We start from the raw sequence: 20,402 nt of genomic DNA on the forward strand, positions 1-20,402 counted from the left end.
GTCACGCATGCACACAAGCGCGACCGGCGCTCCATTCATTTCTACGGAGCTGCCGACACAGACCCCGGAAGTCTGAGGTTTGTGATGGAGAACTTCAGGGGACTTTCGGTCCCCCGTTCTCCCTATCGCTGCCAGCGATCACACATGTATCCCCTATCCTGTGGATAGGGGATACATGTCTTTTGTAGGAACAACCCCTTTAATGGCAGAGCGGGGAGATACCTCCCTGCTCTGCCGTAGTGTTCAGTGGCGTCGCGCTGTAGTAACCATAGCGGCAGCTAGCGGAGCCTCCAGCCATGATGGGGGCCCGTGCCGGCGGGCGACACGGGCCCCCTCATGCCGCGGGCCCTGTAGCAGCCGCTACAGCTGTTACAGCGATAGTTACGCCACTGTATACACTCCCCAACATTGAAATTGCAACACCAAGAAGGGCAAACTGTAAGGTTATGCAAATCGAGGAAGTAGCAGGTGTTGCTAAGATCTGCACATGATCAAATTTTCAAATTAAAAACATAACAACATAGCTCTATTCTGTGGCATGTGGGAGGGCATAACAGCCAGATTGAAAGCAAAGTTTTTAAGCCCCATGAAACCCCAAAAATCTAGTGGTGTGGGATCATTGTGCGATGCCTCCTATTCGTCGATGTGCCAGTTATCGTCACTTGTCGTAAACTGAGAAGGACAGAAACCTTGGTTTATCACTCTGGAAGATCGCTACTCGCCGAGGCCGAGATGTCAGCACTGTTCAACGTTGCGTGTCCCGGACGCTGGGAGAACAACGAACGGGAATGACCGCAAGAGGGGTGCGGAGGCGAACCTCTGGACGGACAGATCATCTGATTGAAAGAATGGCGCGTAGTGATCCATTCTGTACTGCAAGTGAAATTGGACTTCACTTCCCAAGCCTAGGGCGGCAACCAGTGTCGATATAGACCATCAGAAGGTGTTTGCACGACATTGGACTATAAGACAGACGTCCAGCTACAGGTGTTCCATTGTCCACACGCCATTGCTCTCAAAGGCTATGATGGTGCACGGCAAGATGGTAATGTAGGCTGGAATGGAGGTCTGATCTCTTCAGCGATGAGTTAGGAAGCAATGATAGCTGGACATTTGGCTGGACACCAAGTGGGCAATGCCATGAAGAGGCCTTCACAAGGAAATGTCACACCGGTCCTACTCTTGATTATGGTGTGGGCTGGCATTATATACGGTAGCTGGACCCCTCTAGTCTTCATTTCAGGTACACTAACAGCTTGGCGTTACATTGATTTGGTCGTGGAATTCCTCCAACGTGTCCCAGAAGCCGTTTTTTTAACAGGACAAGACCAGGCCGCATGTTGCTCGTTCTACTGTGAGCAGCCTGTGTGGCCTAAACGTGCTACCATGGCCTGCAACATCTCCAGACTTGTCTCCCATCAAGCACATCTAGGAGGTCATTGGTCGGCAATTGCAAAGGGAGCTGCCAGCAGTCAATCTTGATGATTTGCGCCTCTCAAGTGCATTTTTGCGTGGCATAACATTCCTCAGACGACCATTGATAGCATGCCAAGGCGTATAAGTGCGTGTATTGCGGCGTATGGCGCTCATACTTGATACTGAATAAATCAAGTTGTTTAGAATATATGGTTTCCATTTTTTTATAATTTGCATATCATTATCATGTCTATCGATCCTGTGATTTCCACAATTATAAAACTTTTCTTTCTTGGTGTTGCAATTTCAATGTTGTGGAGTGTATGTAACTTGACTAATCAGCCATTATATGTCATTGTGGCGTTGACATTTAAGCATGGGCCGTACGGCGCCTGCTTCTAAGTATATGTCAGTTGGTCTCTGCTAAAATGCTGTCCTTTTTAAAAAAAAAAACACTTTTATTAAATATTTCCAGTTTTTCTTGAAAAAACGTATGTTCACTGACAGCATGCATGGTTTTAGTAGAAGATTGCTTCCCTAGTGGTAAAGCACTCTGTTCGGCTCTTTAAGATAATTTGTCCAATTTTCTTGTCTTGTCTCTTTATGTGCAATTTATCTTTCAGCTCAAAATGCGTACGGGTTATTTTCTCCTGCTGTATATCTTTATTCTGCTTCACAGGATCTGGAAGATCGTTTACATCAAAAATACTCAGAGGAGCTGCAGTCTGTAAAAGATGCCCACAAACAGGTCATGGATATGCTGCGATTGGAAATGGAACAGGAGCTTCAAACCCTTCGCTTTGAGCTGGAAGATGAGGGCAAAGCTATGCTAGGTAAGTACAGTAGGTATATATTCTACGTTTTCACACATGACATACCTTAGAGCATTTCTTTTATGATCACACATTGTACTTTTTTATTTTTTGCAGTAAAATGATCAAAGTAAGCAGTGGATGTCTAATTGAATTTATAAAGCAAGATTTAACCACTTAAGACCGAGCATAATTTAGACCGAGCCTAATTTGGTTTTAAGTAGCGCAGGAATTTTTTTACGTTTTTGCATCGCCGCATTCCGAGACCCATAACTTTTTTAATTTTCCATCATATAACTTATAGAGTAACTTGGTTTTAAAAAAATAAATAAAATTGATGCCAAGCACCGTGCAGCATAAATAACATGTTAAGTGTATTCTATGGGTCGTATGATTTATCAAGCAGTGTATGTATCAGGCGGGGGCACATTGTTAGGTCCCTGGCTGCCATGGCAACCCTATTGACTCCGCAATGGTTGTCTTCAGATTCTGACAGAACAAAAAAAAAATGTATCTGCCTGGAAAATACTAAAATCTATAACTAGCTTCAGACAAAGTATTTCAAGTCATTACTGCACTAGTCCATATTTTGCAGTATAGTGGTATGTAAAGGTGAGAATCCACCCACTGATAATAAGACCAACCCGATCAATAACAGGTTGTAGTCATAATCAGTACATCTATACTGTACATCTATAAGGGCTACGCGTCAGATTGAACCACTACCAAGGGCTACAATAAAACTTGAAGGGATATTCCCATCTGACACATTTATGGCATATTTCCAGTATATACCATAATTGTCTGACAGGTGGGGGTTCCACTTTTGCGACTCCCTCCTATGAGAAGAACATGGGAATAGTCGAGTGTACTTGTCCTCTTTGGAATGCTGAACAGGGGACCCCTATTCTTCCAATATACATGGGGGCCGAAGAGACAGAATTTCCACCTATCTGATATGTATGGAATATCCTGTGAATTTGCCGCATGTCTTAGATTGTGAATATCTTTTTAAAGGATCACTTTAGGTAAAACTGATGCTCTGTGTTATGGTTAGTGCAGGGCCTGAGGGGGGTGGTTCATGACACAGGGATTTAAAGAGAACCAAAACATTCAATATTGGAATACTTGTCTGATCTGGGCCAAATCTTTTACTCTGTGTACACCTTGACAGGTATTGCTGACTTATCTAACCCTTACATACACCCATGTACAGAACTGTTGCACAGAATAATAAATCCAATAACTAATACATCCCTAGGAAGTGTGATCATAGCAGACAAATAAAACATTGCAAAAATGTTGTTCTCCTTAATGATTTCAGAAGCATGGTATAATGTTCTAAGAATATAGATAAACTAATGATGTATCTATTGCTTGGTTTGCAGCATCATTGCGCTCTGAACTCAATCACCAGCATGCAGCAGCCATTGACCAGTTGAGGAATCATCACCAGCAGGAAATGGAAGCTGATGCGGCAGAACTTGAAAGGCATAAAGAGTATAGCAGGCGTCAGGTATCAAGGATAATTATTCCAGAAGGACGTATTAAATCTGCCATTGGTATTTTCAGCATTAGGCTATGATTGCACTAGCGTCATAACTTCCAATTATAATACAATCTGTGACAGATCTGTTTTGCAACGGATTCAAACAATGACTGATGGATCCTATTGACTTAAAATGGGTTCTATCCGGATTGCATCAAGGCTTCCGTAGTTTTGACAGCAAGAATAGAAAGTGACAGAAACCCTGACAGAGTCTGTTAATGAGAACAGAGCCTTAACCATTTAACATGTGTATCTTATTTTCCCACTCTTTAACCATTATGGTTTACATTCAATTATGTTTTGATGTTCTTAAATATAATAGCATGTAATACTATACAATTATTTATTGATTCAATGGCCTGGCCAATATAATGTAAATGGCTTGCTCATAGGGATTGTACAGGAACAAATGAAAAGAGAGAATTGTTTGTTAGAGCACAGTATCTATATTTACAGGAATCGGAGTATTTAGGACGAAATTCAGAACTTGAGAAACAGCTTAAGCATCAAGAGCAACATGTGTCTAATCTAAATAAGGAACTACTAATACTGCATGAAAGCATTAACACTCTGACTAAAGAGCTGGAATTTAAGGGAAAAGAGATCCTTCGAATACGCAGTGAAGCCAATCAACAAATAAGGTATAGTATATTGCCTGATCTACCCCTATATGAGATGTAAATTCATTTATCATATTTAACTTTTGACGGTTCAGCATAATAAGAGTGACATTAAAGCTTGCAGTGATTTGCTTTCACTATGCCCAAATGACATCCCCTTCTCTGACATCACTTTCTAATTGGAAGCTATTGGCTAAAGCACCTCACAGACGTCAAGATCTGCCTGCCCTCTACATGCACGGCACTTTAAACTAGTAATACTGAGAAATCTTTTCTCTATTTTAGCTGCATCCTCCTTCATTTGGACCAGAAAGCATGGGGAATTATTTGAAAGGCAGCAGAGAGCTCTCCGTATTACCAGTAATATGTACAGAGAGCATACATGGGGCGGGCATACCAGGAAGTTTGTGAGGTGCAACTTCAGCCAATAGCTGTAGAGCAGGAAGTGATGTCAGAGAGGACTGCACTGTTTTGGCAACTACTCCGGTACAAATATGGTAACATGCAATCATCCTGTTATTTCCTGAGGTGTTGATGACCTATAGTGTACAAATCAACTTGAAAACTTTTACTTGAGTGACCAGCGTAAAAAAAAGATAGCCTTGGTATGTTACATGAACCTTATTGCTCCATTTAACTAACGGAGTATGGAAATGTGGCTGAAATGTCACTTTAAATTGTGAACATACCCTTTAAAGGGGTTGTCTGGTTTAGAAAATTCATTTTCATTTACAGTATTAGGGAATTCTTAGTTAATAGAGGGGTTCCCAAGTTCAGGATTCTCATCTCTTAGCCAGAGCAGAAAGCAATTCCCATACACCCTATCATCAGCTTTCAGTCATAACCTTCTAAATAAAAGGAATGTCCACCCCGGACAGACCCTTTAAATACTGTTGGGTGAACTTGTAGTAGGCAACGCTATTATAACCAACTGAACAAAAAAGGCAATTAATATTTTCGAATTACTAAAATATAATTTAAGGTTTATACATATGCAATAAATACAGTCTTTTTTTTTACACTTGACTAAATTTTTAGGAACAGTTGGGTCTAACTGCTGTAAATGAATGCACAACACTGTTGTACTTTGACTTACCACTTCATTAAATTTAAGTTTGCATAGCTCATGGAACTGAAAAAATGGTGGTTTATATTTAATGTGATGCATAAAAAAATATGCATAACAAGTAATAATGCTTTTCAAAAATGTTTAAGTATACACATATTGAATTTCTTTGAAAAAAGGACTCATGAGCAAGACTTAAACAAGAAACATGAGGAAGACATGAATGGCTTAACAGCAGCCCACATCAGAGAGAAGCAAGTTTTAATGGCAGAATTTGCAAAGACACAAGCAATGCTCGTGGAAAAAAATTCTGCATTGCAAGTTTCGTAAGTTTAAGTAAACCAAGATCCGATTTTGGAAATTGCTCTCAGTGTAGCTATTCTCTTTTTTTTACAACTAACTTTTTCACACTTCAAAGCTTTATTCGGACGAACATGTGTGATATTGGCCGTGGAGATCGATCCTTTTTCAAGGCCGATTCGCACCCGAGCGGGACCCTTTTTCATGGACCCCTCATAGACTTGAGTCTACTGAGGGATCCGTGAAATTGGACAAAAATTGGTCCATTAAAACAACGGCTGTGTGAACAGCCCTATAGAAATACATGCAGCCGTGAGACGGCCGTTAAAAAATAACGTCCGTCACGCGAACTATTTATATATTCGTCTGAATAAGGCATAACACTAACCAATACTAACCACTCGCGCTGTGCCGCGGTTGCGTACCTAATCTGTGTCAGCATAAACAGCTGCTATGAATGCCTAGATCAGGGTTCCCCAACCTTCATCACTTCAGCTGTTGTGAAACTACAATTCCCAGCATGCTCTGACAGATTTTGGCTCAAATAATAAAGCCTTTGGCTGTCAGGGCATGCTAGGGGCTATAGTTTCACAACAGCTGGAGTGCCGCAGGTTGCTGACCGCTGGCCTAGTTTATAGTATCTTGGGCATGTTCAATCACAATAGTGCAGCACTCTGTTATTGACAACTGATGAACAAGTAGAAGTCTGAAGTTATCAATACCTATACCAGACTGTGAAGACTACTAGTATATCCAGAAAATGAAACACACATAGCACAAGTCATGTACCATGACAATATAAAATAAACTTTATTGAAATATACATAACACATTGGCCATCAAAATATAAAAACAATATAGCACACAGTTAAAAACGAGAGTATGGAGGATCTGCGTGAATAATCCAATATATATGCTACCATAATATAAACATCCTGTGATGTGGTAACAAATGCAGATATCTATAGAAAAAATAATCATATGGATCAAGTATTTGGACAACAGAAGCACATAAATATATTTAGCACCTGACAGAAGAGCACACAATTGTGCATGCATATAAAAGTATACAGCTAGAGCTCCAAGTTGCACCCAAAACAAAGACCATGCTTTATAAATAGAGGATATTACACAAACCCATGGACTGCATGATAGGAAGCACGCAGGAACACTCCACACTGACCGCCCCCGCCGCACGTTTCGCCGTCAGCTTTCTTCAGACCCCTTGAGAAAGCTGACGGCGAAACGTGCGGCGGGGGCGGTCAGTGTGGAGTGTTCCTGCGTGCTTCCTATCATGCAGTCCATGGGTTTGTGTAATATCCTCTATTTATAAAGCATGGTCTTTGTTTTGGGTGCAACTTGGAGCTCTAGCTGTATACTTTTATATGCATGCACAATTGTGTGCTCTTCTGTCAGGTGCTAAATATATTTATGTGCTTCTGTTGTCCAAATACTTGATCCATATGATTATTTTTTCTATAGATATCTGCATTTGTTACCACATCACAGGATGTTTATAGTATGGTAGCATATATATTGGATTATTCACGCAGATCCTCCATACTCTCCTTTTTAACTGTGTGCTATATTGTTTTTATATTTTGATGGCCAATGTGTTATGTATATTTCAATAAAGTTTATTTTATATTGTCATGGTACATGACTTGTGCTATGTGTGTTTCATTTTCTGGATATACTAGTAGTCTTCACAGTCTGGTATAGGTATTGATATTTGCTTTATGATTTGTGTGGACGCATTATTGTTTGGCGCATGCCAATGGTCTACACTCGTATAGGTATTCATCATGAAGTCTGAAGTTAGGTGCCAACTAATTAGTTAAGGTTGCAGTCTATTGTAGCAGTAGTTATGACAGGCAGTCTTTGTAAAGATTAACATACAGCTTCTTAGGCAGAAGGGCACTCCTCAGTGGGTGCATTAGCACCCACTATCCTACTTTTAATTTGGCCATCCAACAGGTGGATTTTGTTATGGATAGAATGGCCCCAAAGGCCTGTTGTGTTGTGATAAGTGTTCTGGAATCAGTCTTGTGTGACAAAGTGGTGGGAAAACTGATTGTTGTGTGAGATTGAGGCCTTGTTTTAGAGTATTGAACGTTGTTATCTACAGGTAAGAACAATGGTGGACACATCTGTTTTTTCCTCCTGTGTTTTCCAAAGTGACAGCATGAAATTGGAGCGATTTACAATCTTATAGGTATTATCATCTAGTTTTTCTAGACTCCTGGAGAGATGTTTGCCTTACATTGTTGCCCCCATATCACTGCATATTTTGGCTGAGATGCCATTTAGTAGTCATGGTGAAATGGGTGACAACTCCTATATATGTTGTAATAGCTGCCAAAAAGGAACTGGATTTAGTAGAGAACCTTAAAGTGGTTGTCTTATGAAGACAACACCTGTCCATACGCTCTAATAGGGCATATAGATGTCATGGGGGGACCCTTCTTTATGAGCCAGAGCAAGAAGCCACTAGAAAGCAGCAACTCTGACTCTAATGGTTTACCATGAAATACAAAACTTCCCCTAGATCGCCACAGCAGCTACCCTAAGAAAGGGCATGTTTAAAAGAGGTGGAGATTGGGGTGACAATGGAAAGTATTTCACTACTTTAAATTTGTTTACCAAGATTTATGTTCTATGGCTCATCTGAAACTGTTAAATGGCGTTATATTCCTTGACCGTTACCTGACCAAAGGACCAACTATCACACCAAATACCCAACCTTTACGTAAACCGCACCATGTTTAAAAGTTGAAAACGTAGGTTGGGGGTAGTATTTAACTTTCTTCAAATGTAGACACATTTGGCTTGAGGAGGCAGAGTGTATGTGACTCATAAAACTATATTGATTACATGGTTTAGCAGTACAGCAATGACCATAAATTCTAGCTGTAAATCTTATGATATTGAATTTGGTTGTGAATAAGTCACAGAGGTTCTGACGAGACCATAGTATTCTGCTATTTACCAATTATTCTGTATACATCTGTCCTTGTCAGTGATATTGTGACCATTGTCCTGTCATTGTTGCTGTTCTTCTCCATTCACTAGTTAATATGCCTTGTATATATCTACAGCGGTTATTATATCGAATCTTTAAATATACAGATGTAGGCAAATATCCAGCTCACATAAATTGAATATTAAAACCTAAAATCTGTCCGTACACGTATATGCAAATACAGAAGGCAACGTTATAGCTGAAGCTACGCAATTCGAGACACTAATTCCAATTTTTTTTAAATGTGTCTCTTAATCTCTCCGTCTGTGCACAAAAATCTGGCTGCTGTTCAAGCAATTAGAGAAGCGGCTCGCGCTTCTGAGCGAGCAATCAACCATCAGAGGAGATGGGATCTTTTTGTTGCATATATTCACTCTTTATTTTCTCGCCTTCCAGTAGAGTATTGATTTAGTTGTTATTCCTAAAATGATGGAAGGCTTGTCATATTTCTTTTTCTCAGTAGGGAATTGACATTGGCTATTTAAAGTTTCCAAAAAGCTTCCAAAAGACATAACTTATGAAAGAGAGCTGATAATGTAATTCCCCCATATGTATGTAAATGTTTCTGGAGGATCTGGAGATGATATGGCACATAAAGTAGTGATCAAGAAAGCAGACTTCTTCTTAAACTCCTTGTTAGTCATCCCAACACTTCAGTCCCAGTGTCTCTCCAGCCTAAAATGGCTGGTATCAGAGAAGAGTGGAAAGTATTCAACTGCAAATGTAGATCAGCTTCATATTGAAAAGGGGTCATGGTGATGAGACCACTCCTATGAAGAAGGAAACTGGATGGTCCCCATCTGTTTTTTTAGGACTTACTGCCAGTAGGCCATTACATTAATTTTGTATTACGATAGAAATCACCTATTCTTCCACTATTTACAGCTACAGAGTCTGAATCTTTAATACAAGAATTTAAAGCCATACTCCGTGAAGAAGCTGAAAATACAGTTATTGCCAGGAGTGGAGGTGCCCATCCTAGCCCCAAAGTCTTACTACTATGGTACCCTGTATAGCAGTGATCCCCAACCACCGGGCCGCGGTTCATTTGGTACCGGGCCGCGGTATCTGGTTTCCGCCCCGGTGGCCTCAGGGAATTTCGGGAAAAAAAATCGCACTAAGCTGTAGTGCAGTTTTTCGCCCGGAATGTCCGCTGCGACAAACTGCTGAGCAGGCCTCCTGGGATGACGTTTAATTTCAAGTGGTCACATGGGATGAAACGTCATCCCAGGAGGCCGGCCCTCTAACGTCACCCAAGCCGGCCTCTTGGGATGATGTTTCATCCCATGTGACTGCCGCTCGTCCCAATTCCAACTGCATCTGCAATCTTAGGATGCAGATACAGTTGAATTGAAGGCTGGAACAAGAGTGCCGGAGGCTTGCCCCAGCATTCACTCTGCCGTGAGCGGCTCGGTGCAGGCAGGCGCAATGTTGTCACGTCATGGCGCCTGCCTGCGCCGAGCCACTGATAGCACAGACCGGAGGAGGAGGATCCTCCACCCATTGTGGGAACGGGGATAGGTAAGTAATTATGTTATTATTTTTTTATTAGGCACACATGGGGGCATTATACTGGGTATGGTAGGGGGGGCTGATATGGTGGCAGCTATGGGAGAATTTTACTGTATGGGGCAGCTAAGGGGGGCCTTAAACTGTATGGGGGCAGCTATGGGGGCATTATACCGCGGGGACAGCTATTAGGGCAGCTATGGGGGGCATTATACTGTGAGAGGGCAGCTATGGGGAGCATTATATTGTATGGGGCAGCTATGGGGAGCATTATACTGTGTGGGGGCAGCTATGGGGAGCATTATACTATGAGGGCATTATACTGTGTGTGGGAAGCTACGGGGAGCATTATACTATGGGGCATACTGTGAGGGGGCAGCTATGGGGAGCATTATACTATGGGGGCATTATACTGTGTGGGGGCAGCAATGGGGAGCATTATACTATGGGGTTATTATACTGTGTGGGGGAATCTATGGGGGGCATTATACCGTGGAGGCAGCAATGGGGGCATTATACTTTGGGGGCATCCATGGGGACTGTTGGGCAAGGCGGCTGGGCATAGGCGCAGACAGGGTTCTGGTGGTGTTGGGGAGGGGTAGCGGGGCTCGAGCTGAATTCTTGCACCAGGGCCCATGAGCCTTTAGCTTTGCCCCTGCTGTTCTTTGTTGTGGATTTTACCTCCCCATTGAATTCAATGGGGAAAACCCGCAACAAATTAGCAGCGTTTACGCAAATACAACTGACATGCTATGGAATAAAATTCTGCACCACAGGTCAATTTCTCAGTGTTTTTTCCGCCTAGTATTTATGCAGCATGTGGATGAGACTTGTTTTTGTTTTTATCTCATCCACTTTGCTGCTACTGTATTGCAGATTTCCCGCAACATAATACAGGTATTATAATACAGGTATACACCGTATTTACGCAATTTGTGACCTGACTCTAGTCACCCTGCCCCGCCGGTCCCTGGAAACATTTTCTTGCATCAAACTGCTCCTCCGTGCAAAAAAAGATTGGGGACCACTGCTGTATAGGAAGTGACTCACACAGAGAATTTGCAGTGAGTCACCTGCTATATAGTTTCCAGGATGGGTCATGACAACCGCTGCATGGGACTTGAGCGTACAGGCAGGCTGTAGGAGTGGCTTGCTCAGAAAACACCTGTGGTCCCCCTAATTTGGCGGCGTTACCATGTAAGTACGATTTTAGGGCTAAGGATGGTCACCTCAATTCTGTATTTTCCTCTTTTAACCAGAGTATCACTTTAGCACTGATCCTAACATAAGTTTGATGGATGGTGGGAACCAGGTTTGGTTCATATGTCTTATCCACAGGTATCAGAAAGAACGGAAGGAAAAACTAATTGGTACTAAATCTCTCACACTAAATGTGCGTATATCCTTGTGTCCTTTGTTTTATTCCTCTTTGTTTGTCAAGCCATCATAAACTGAATGACAAGTGACCATGTTCTATTGTGAATTGAAGGTTAACAGAAATGGAGGGAAAATATCAGAACAGAGAGTCAAGACCAGAAGACCTGCAGATCATCTCTGAATTAAAGGACATGGTGGCAGAACGGGACCAGCTTATCAAGAAACTGATTGTAAGACATTTTACTGGATTTTTTTTTTTCCTTAAACTAAACAATTTGAAAGTGTTTACTACCAAGAGCCATTGTCATTAACAATTCAGTGATCTTTAAATAACTGGAGCCTCATAAATAATAGCTGTTTCAATAAATTATTAAACAAAGCGGCATTTACAAACGAACAATTTGTGCCTAAAATATTAATACTTGATGTGTTTGAAAGCAATTATCTGAACGTGCAAAACTGCGTGACCGAAGCACAGTCAGAATGACACTTCCATTTTTGCAGGAAGACAAGAAGTTCTACCAACTGGAACTAGTGAACCGAGAGACCAACTTCAATAAAGTATTTAGTGCAAGTCCTAATGTTGGTGTTATCAATCCTCTAGTAAAGGTATGTAATATAATCCAGGCATAGTATACTTTATTTTTTATATTACTGCAGGGATGTAATTCTGTTGTAAAGTACTGTACAATGATCTATCTGTTTTCAATTTGTCATGGAAATGACAGAGGGGATTGAGAGACTTAAAGGGGTCTTTCTAATAGATAAAATTGATGGCCTATCCTCATCAATATCTAATCAGTGGGGGCCCAACTGCTGATCATCTATTTTGCCACGGCACTCCTGTAAGCGCTGCTTCCCCTTCATACCCTTTACTGCTCAATACCGCCAAACGCTAACACACTTGTAGCAGCGGTTTAAAGTATTACAGCCTTCTCCCATTCAAGTGAGACAAGCCACGCCCACGTACCACATGACTAGCTGCAGCCAATTATTGTGAGGTTGCAATGAGAAAAAGGGAGGAAGCACAAAAAGAACCTGACTGGTCACATACAGTATATATATATATATATATATATATATATATATATATACATATATATATACATATATATATATATACATATATATATAAATGCACACACACAAACACCGATCAGCCATAACATTAAAACTACTGCTGACAGGTGAAGGAAATACCATTGATTATCTCGTTACAATAGCGTCTGTCCAAGAGGTCGGATATATTAGGCAGCAAGTGAACAACCAGTTCTTGAAGTTGATTGGTTTGAAGCAGAAAAAATGGGCAAGTATAAGGATCTGATTGACATTGACAGGGGACAAATTATGATGGGTAGACAACTGGGTCAGAACATCTCCAAAACCGTAGGTTTTTGAGGGTGTTCCCAGTATGCAGTGGTTAGTACCTAGCAAAAGTGATCCATGGAAGGGCAACGGGGTCATGGATGCCCAAGGCTCATTGATGCGCTTGGGGAGCGATGGCTAGCCAGTCTGGTCTGATTCCACAGAAAATCTACTGCAGCACCAATTGCTGAAAAAGTTCATGCTGGCTATGATAGAAAGATGTCAAAACACTCAGTGCATCGCACCTTGTTGGGGCTGCATAGCAGCAGACCGGTCAGGGTGACCATGCTGTCTGCTCTCCACCGCCGAAAATGCCTACAATAGGCACAAAAGCATCAGAACTGGAGTATAGATCAGTGGAAGAAGGTGGCCTGTCCGGTGAATTTCGTTTTCTTTTACATCATGTGGACGGCCAGGTTGATTACCTGGGGAAGAGAAGGCATCAGGATGCACTATGGGAAGAAGGCAAGCTAGCGGAGGCAGTGTAATTCTCTGGGTAATATTTTGCCGGGAAACCTTGGGCCCTGGCATTCATGTGGATCTTACTTTGACACATACCACCTACCTAAACATTGTTGTACACCCCTTCATGACAACGGTATTACCTAAAGGTAGTGACCTCTTTCAGCAGGATAATGCGGCCCCGCCACACTGCAAAAATTCTTCAGGAATGGTTTGAGGAACATGACAAAGAGTTCAATGTGTTGACTTGGCCTCCAAATTCTCTAGATCACAATCCAGTCGAGCAACTATGGGATGAGGGGCATCCACACAATATTAGGCAGGTGGTTTTATTGTTATGACTGATCGGTGTATAATATAGTTGTATTAATCCGGTAAGAAACCTATTTGTGCCTGTAGTTCAAGGCTGCTCAATTTTTTTCTGCTGGGGTCTCACCAGCCAGAACATTGTGATTGGTGGGCCTCCCCATTGGTTATAGTCCATATTAAAAAAAAATTCAAATGACCTCAATTTACACTATATGGTCAAACGTATGATGACACCTGACCTTCACACCTATATGAGCTTGTTGGACATTTTATTCTAAAACCATGGATGTCAATGTGGAATTTGGCCCCCTTTTGCTGGTAAAACAGCCTCCACTTCTCTGAGAAGGCCATCCACAAGATTGTGGAGTGTGCCTGTGGGAAGGTCTGGTTCGCAATTGGCACTCAAATTTATACCAGAGGGGTTTGAGGGGCTTCAGGTCAGGACTGCTGTAGTCGCAGCAATTACAATAAACTTCATTAAAAATGACACTGGGAGTCAAGAATGGTAAACTATATGTCTTGGACATTTTAACATAATTAATTTCACTAATTAAATTCCACAAATGAACATAAGGCTTGACAATATTAACTTGTAACGATAAGAGTGTAGTTACACGTGGCAGGTTTTGTTGCAGAAGTTTCTCGACTAAAAATCTGTTTCATCCATCTGAATGGAACTTGCAGAAATCCATGTGGTTGCATCAGAATCAACCCCATTAAAATGCTGCATGTTAATTCACCCTAATAGCCTGCAACGTTATCCTTGAAGTACTAACTACCTCTACTATTAATTACTGGAGCCTTTATATCTAGGTTATGCTTCCCATTTGGCTAATCAATCGCATCCAGTTAATAAATTGCACAGCTGGCTTAATGGAAATCACACCTTGGTACCATCTGAGTGGTTTCATCGCTGAGAGGCAACACAGGGTTATGTGCATTATTACTACACTTGTAGCATGTTATTAATATAACTACTCATGGGTCGTAGCTCTCATAAGCAAACTATTAGTAATAAGAGCGATAGACGTGATCTGTACATTTTAATTTTTCCTCGTGAACTGAAGAATATTTCATGTATTAATTGTATCATTGTGGCATGGATTTTTAAATAATTATTTATCCAAATACTAAAAGTAATTATCCCTATATAATATATAGCTGAATGCAATAGAACAAAAAGGACCAACGGCGCTGCTAGTAAGGATGTCAAGGTAGAATGGAGTTGAAATAAACGTATTTATTTGCAAAAGACAGGGCTACGCGTTTCAACGCCGGAACGGCGTCTTCATCAGGCCAATACACATGGTGCGATACACGCACGTTTAAATACAAAAGGGAAATGAGGACCAATTAGCTTTCAACACAAAAAAAGAGGGAGAAAAGAACCGCCAACACGGGCGGGTCAAGGGTCAGACAGAACACATTATGTAAGTGTTTTTTCAAAAGAAAAAAAAACATGCTTAATACAATATAAAAGAACATATATATAGATATTACCATAAATAGATAAATGTTGAAAACAATTTTAAGACAGAACTTTTTTTGTTTAAAAATATATACAAGCGTATATATATAAACAAGCGTCCCTAGGTAACTAGGTAACGCAAAATGTACGGTACCGTACATTTTGCATTACCTAGTTACCTAGGGACGCTTGTTTCGCTATTGCGGTAATCTATTTACCTTACAACAAATTGTGTCATTTATTTCCTCCTTGCATTAACTGCTCATCTCCTGTCTGCAAGATGTGAGTACCCATTCTCATATTAAGTTTTATATGCTTTTTATGATAATTCTTTCATTTAAATATTTTTTGTACGAAAATGGTTTATGCTGTATATATTTTTAAACAAAAAAAGTTCTGTCTTAAAATTGTTTTCAACATTTATCTATTTTATTTATGTTTTGTTTTTCTTTTGAAAAAACGCTTACATAATGTGTTCTGTCTGACCCTTGACGCCGTGTTGGCGGTTCTTTTCTCCCTCTTTTTTTGTGTTGAAAGCTAATTGGTCCTCATTTCCCTTTTGTATTTAAACGTGCGTGTATCGCACCATGTGTATTGGCCTGATGAAGACGCCGGTCCGGCGTTGAAACGCGTAGCCCTGTCTTTTGCAAATAAATACGTTTATTTCAACTCCATTCTACCTTGAGATCCTTACTAGCAGCGCCGTTGGTCCTTTTTGTTCTATTGCATTCAGCTTTACCTCTGACAGCAAACTTGGTTTGTTTGTGTATGGACCTGGCAGCAGCTTCTTACTTTTGTGACACTTAACGGTGTCCACTATATAAGGTGAGCAATTTTCCTGATGTTTAATTGCTCCCGTTGGTTCTATCACTTTTATTGCACTATGTGGCGCCGTGTCTCTTTTTATTTTATTTTAGTTACTATATAATATATGAGAATCTTTAATTCACTTTAATATAATAGAATTGCAAATACAACAGTACCAATATGTGCTCCATTTATCTAAATTGCTTCCTTTAAAAGGAAATCTGATTCCCTGAACCTACTCTCCCTGAACCCACAAAGAGAATACAGGTTTCATTAGGTTAGGACTGGCTCAGCAGAGGACCAAAGATTAATTCAGTCAGCCAAGATTTTGATACACTAACAGGACCCATCAGAGGACAGGACATCCCCATCTCAGCTGTGAAGTAGATAAGTTGCAGCTTTTTTTTAGGGTAACATATAGTAATATACTTACTGTACAATATGTGTACATCCTCAGTGTTATGATATGTTGTCCACAATATGTGACTACCTTACATACTGACACCACCACCGTCGCCAGTGATTGGCTGCTGTGGTCATGTGTATGACATGACATAGACCACTGCAGGAGTTTGTGTGGAAGTGGCACCCACCCTCTTTTGGAGCCTGTTCATGGTTATTTTTGGGGCTTAAAATACCCCTTTAATTCACAAATAACCCATTAGATAATAAAGGGCTTGTCCGACAAAAGGAAAAACTATTATTTTGCTTTTGTAATATAAGGTAATTTTCTAAAATACTTCCGTTTTCAAACCCGTGCAGATTGCAGGTTTTCAGCCCCAGACACATGAACCAGGAAGTTCGGAGCTGTCGTTGTAGCTGTGACGTGTCGATACAAGCCCTGGGGGACGGAGCTCCACCCTCCTCTATGTGTGTCAATGACGTGGATGAAGGGGCTGGCTGCCCGGCTCAATTCATCAGCTAAGCCAGCCCCCTTCTTGGTCTCTGAATCAGCCGTGACGGCTTAGCTGATGAATGGAGCCAGGCAGCCAGCCGCTTCATCAACGTCATCGACACACAGAGAGGGGAGCTCCTTCTTCCGGAGCCTGTGTCGACGCGGCACAGCTACAACAGCAGCTTCGAACTTCCGAACAAAGTTTATTATACATTTAAATGTGACATGCACATGTTATATATACATAGGCATAGGGTTGGTCCTGAGAACTATTTCTTAGACTTTGAGAAATTTACGCCACCAGCAATAATGTGTCAATAGACAGAAAAAATAGGGCTATTGTCATGGCCATCCATTTAGAGATTTTGAGTGCTGGGAAGTTGACCCTAATTGTAAAGGTAATTTTTTTGTGCTCTGTTCATATTAGCATCTTGGCTTCCGCTAATACCGGAGCCATGACCGCTCATATGAATTTGTAGATAGATCCAATAATATTTAGCCATTTGCAATGTTGGCTTTGATATTGCAGCATACATGGGCATCTTCAAGGGGAGAGCTGTTATTTTATAATGTCGCTCACTTGTGTTATTTTTAAAAAAACAGCAAAAGAAGAAGAACGATAAGTCCACAAACAGGTTTGTGAGTGCCCCTAACCTAAGTGCTGTGGAGACTAGTGGAATGGGAAATGGACATCCTACCCGCTTGGAACCCATTCCAAATTCACCCATCCACGATATTGAATTCAACAGCAGCAAGCCTCTCCCACAGCCTGTACCGCCCAAAGAGGCCAAGACCTTTTTGAGGTGAGCACTGCCTCGCCAGTCCAATTGCCACTGGTCATGAAAGTGCGGGACTACCAACATAGCCTTTTAAAAAAAAATTGTTTGGGCATCTGCAACCTCTTTTAAGAGCTCCTTTTTGTGCATGAACTTTATTTGTTTAAACCTCGTGTTATTTTCTGTGAACGCTTTGTTGTGCATCAGTTTTCATAATGCACTTTTATGGCTGATGCATGTACATATTTTATTATCTGTTATTACGCGGTACATTTGGTATATTCAGTGTTTAGTATTTTCTTATTAAAATAGACAGATTGGAGTTAAAGTAACTGAAAACAAATCCATTTCTGTTGTTTAAAACTTTCGTGTGATCTTGATTTCCTAAAATAGCAGCTTTTCCAATATTTTCTAAGGCTTGAACGCTAAATTATTGTGGGTTACATACAGCAATTGAAGACTATAGTTCCATCTAGTGGTGAATATGAACATTTGCATAGTAAATCAATATTTTAAAAAAACACCATAGGAATAAATTAGAAAATACTTTTCATTGAATTCACCAGAGCATGCATTTTTTTGGCATATTGTGGTAAGCATGTATTTGTTTATATCTTTGCATGTAAGTATATATAGATATATAAATATCCCTGTAATTGACTGTCCCTGTGTGCTTCTTTTATACAATGAGAAGTTGTATAGCATTTTATTGTACTTTGAGCCCAGCACCAAAAATAAAATTCCTTTCCCTTGTCTATTAAATGTAACCTGACAGACTATTTGGACATGCAAATGAGCACATCCATTGAACTGTATTTCAATCCTATTTGTTGTTATAAATAATGCATGACACTGCTGGGTAATATCAGTGAACGCAGTGCCCCTGGTCTGCACATTTATTGTGTTTTGTGCTTAGCAGATGAGAAGTATATAGTGCTTGTCCAGCATATTTCCATCAGACGTCACCCTGGTAATAATACTTCTTACAAATTACTGTTCTAATTAAAAAGGAGGCTAAAAGAGGCGGTAAAAAAAGACCAAAGGCATATGAGATAAATGACCCATTTTACAAAGCAAAGTCTACATGCTTCCCCCAGCATCTGGTAGCTTGTGCTGCTGGGGAATTACAATGTAGTGGATGTGCAGATATGTCACACAGGGACAAGGACCGGTATTGATTTTGGCTTTGCTTCTAAACAGATGCTTTATGTTTGCTGGCGACCGCTACGTCTGCTTTCTTACGGCCTTGTGTAATGTTTTTTTTTTAACATGTATCACTTGTAATGTGTTTCTCTTTCTCTCTGGGATTTAGCCCTCCCCAGACTGAGACTTCACCAGTGGCATCACCAGATCCAGAACGCCAGGAATGGTTTGCCCGGTACTTCACTTTCTAAGAGACTGTACTTGATAATGTCTCTCTTTCTATTGTGGCACAGCTTTGATGTGGACTCTTTGTACAAGCATGACCTTACCAAACCCTTATGTGGACCATGCTTTGCCGTAACTACTGTTTGTCGAACACTGTGAACAAGAGTGTTTGTCTCCAATTGGAAATGCACTGTTTACTAACACTCCGTGTTTGCTTTCCTTTCAGTGAAAACCTTCTTTACATTTTACAAAACAAATTTTTGTAGAATAACTGTTCTACCTCCTTGCCCTATTTTTTCCTTTTTTAATTTCTTTTCTGCAAAGTATAATTACTTCAGTGCTGGAATGATCCACACCACAATGCTCTGCACTGATATTATTGAATTGCCTTCTCAGTAAATCCATTTACAAGGCAAAAATGTCTAGAAAAGACCATTGTAGTTTTCGTTAAATACTGTTTCATAGTTTGACACCAGAAATAACAATGTGCCTGGAGTCAGATTCTCAGCTTCTGATTGGTATGTATATACTATGTATGGCTATTGTATTCCTATTGTAACATCATCAATCCTTAAGTCCCAGTGTGTTATTTCCTATGGAAGTCACTTTTATTATACATATATATAAAAAAATATTTTTTCTTAGAAATTGATGTTTGGTATTGTTATTGGAAAAACCTGTGTCTTGATTTTTGACAGATGACTATAGCATAAAGGTCTTCTTTTACGAACCACCAGTGAGCGTATACATTCCTTTCCTTATAAGAGACTTTAGATGGGCTGTGACCGTGATCTCCAACCTGTGGCTCTCCAACTGTTTCAAAACTACAACTCCAAGCAGGTCCTGACAGCTTGTGGAAGTGATAGTCTGCCAACTGTGCAAGACTCAGAACCAGTAGCCGGTGGAATGCCTAATAAATAAGAGGGCTAACAAAAAATAATCCTGAAAAAACCTTTTCATTTACCAAAAGTGTTGTTTGCATGTTGCAGCCTAATCATATCTGTGGTCTATTTTTACTGTATGTGCACACACACACACACACACACACACACACACACACACACACCACACACACACAGGCAGATTTATTAAGGCTTGCGTTTCATATATTCCAGAATTGTTATTTTAAGGGAAATACAAGTATTTACTAAAATAGACATGTCAGGATAAGTGACAGGTCCTCTTTAAATAACATTTTATTTCCTGTTGCCCTTGTTGGGTTTGAATCCTGGACCACATTGCTTCAAGACAGCAGTGGCAACCATCAATAATCCAATATGC

General features: G+C 40.6%; 1 protein-coding gene across 7 annotated transcripts in view; it reads left to right on the forward strand.

Moving 5' to 3' along the window:
- FAM184A (family with sequence similarity 184 member A) overlaps positions 1-19,769 on the forward strand; it is a 273,827-nt gene extending 254,058 nt beyond the window's left edge. For 4 of the 7 annotated variants that reach the window (XM_075862406.1, XM_075862407.1, XM_075862408.1 and 1 more), the window contains 8 exons: positions 2,096-2,249; positions 3,617-3,744; positions 4,234-4,418; positions 5,643-5,789; positions 11,784-11,901; positions 12,176-12,280; positions 17,581-17,780; positions 19,066-19,769. In XM_075862406.1, coding sequence (XP_075718521.1) covers positions 2,096-2,249; positions 3,617-3,744; positions 4,234-4,418; positions 5,643-5,789; positions 11,784-11,901; positions 12,176-12,280; positions 17,581-17,780; positions 19,066-19,147 — 1,119 coding nt within the window. In that variant the 3' untranslated portion in view covers positions 19,148-19,769. Of the gene's footprint in view, positions 1-2,095; positions 2,250-3,616; positions 3,745-4,233; positions 4,419-5,642; positions 5,790-11,783; positions 11,902-12,175; positions 12,281-16,298; positions 16,925-17,580; positions 17,781-19,065 lie in introns of those variants that run through there. The other 3 variants (XM_075862411.1, XM_075862410.1, XM_075862412.1) reach the window with 3 other exon arrangements.
- Positions 19,770-20,402: the final 633 nt, after the last annotated feature.

This window comes from Rhinoderma darwinii, chromosome 4 (assembly GCF_050947455.1).
Source record: "Rhinoderma darwinii isolate aRhiDar2 chromosome 4, aRhiDar2.hap1, whole genome shotgun sequence".
NCBI lineage: Eukaryota > Metazoa > Chordata > Amphibia > Anura > Rhinodermatidae > Rhinoderma > Rhinoderma darwinii.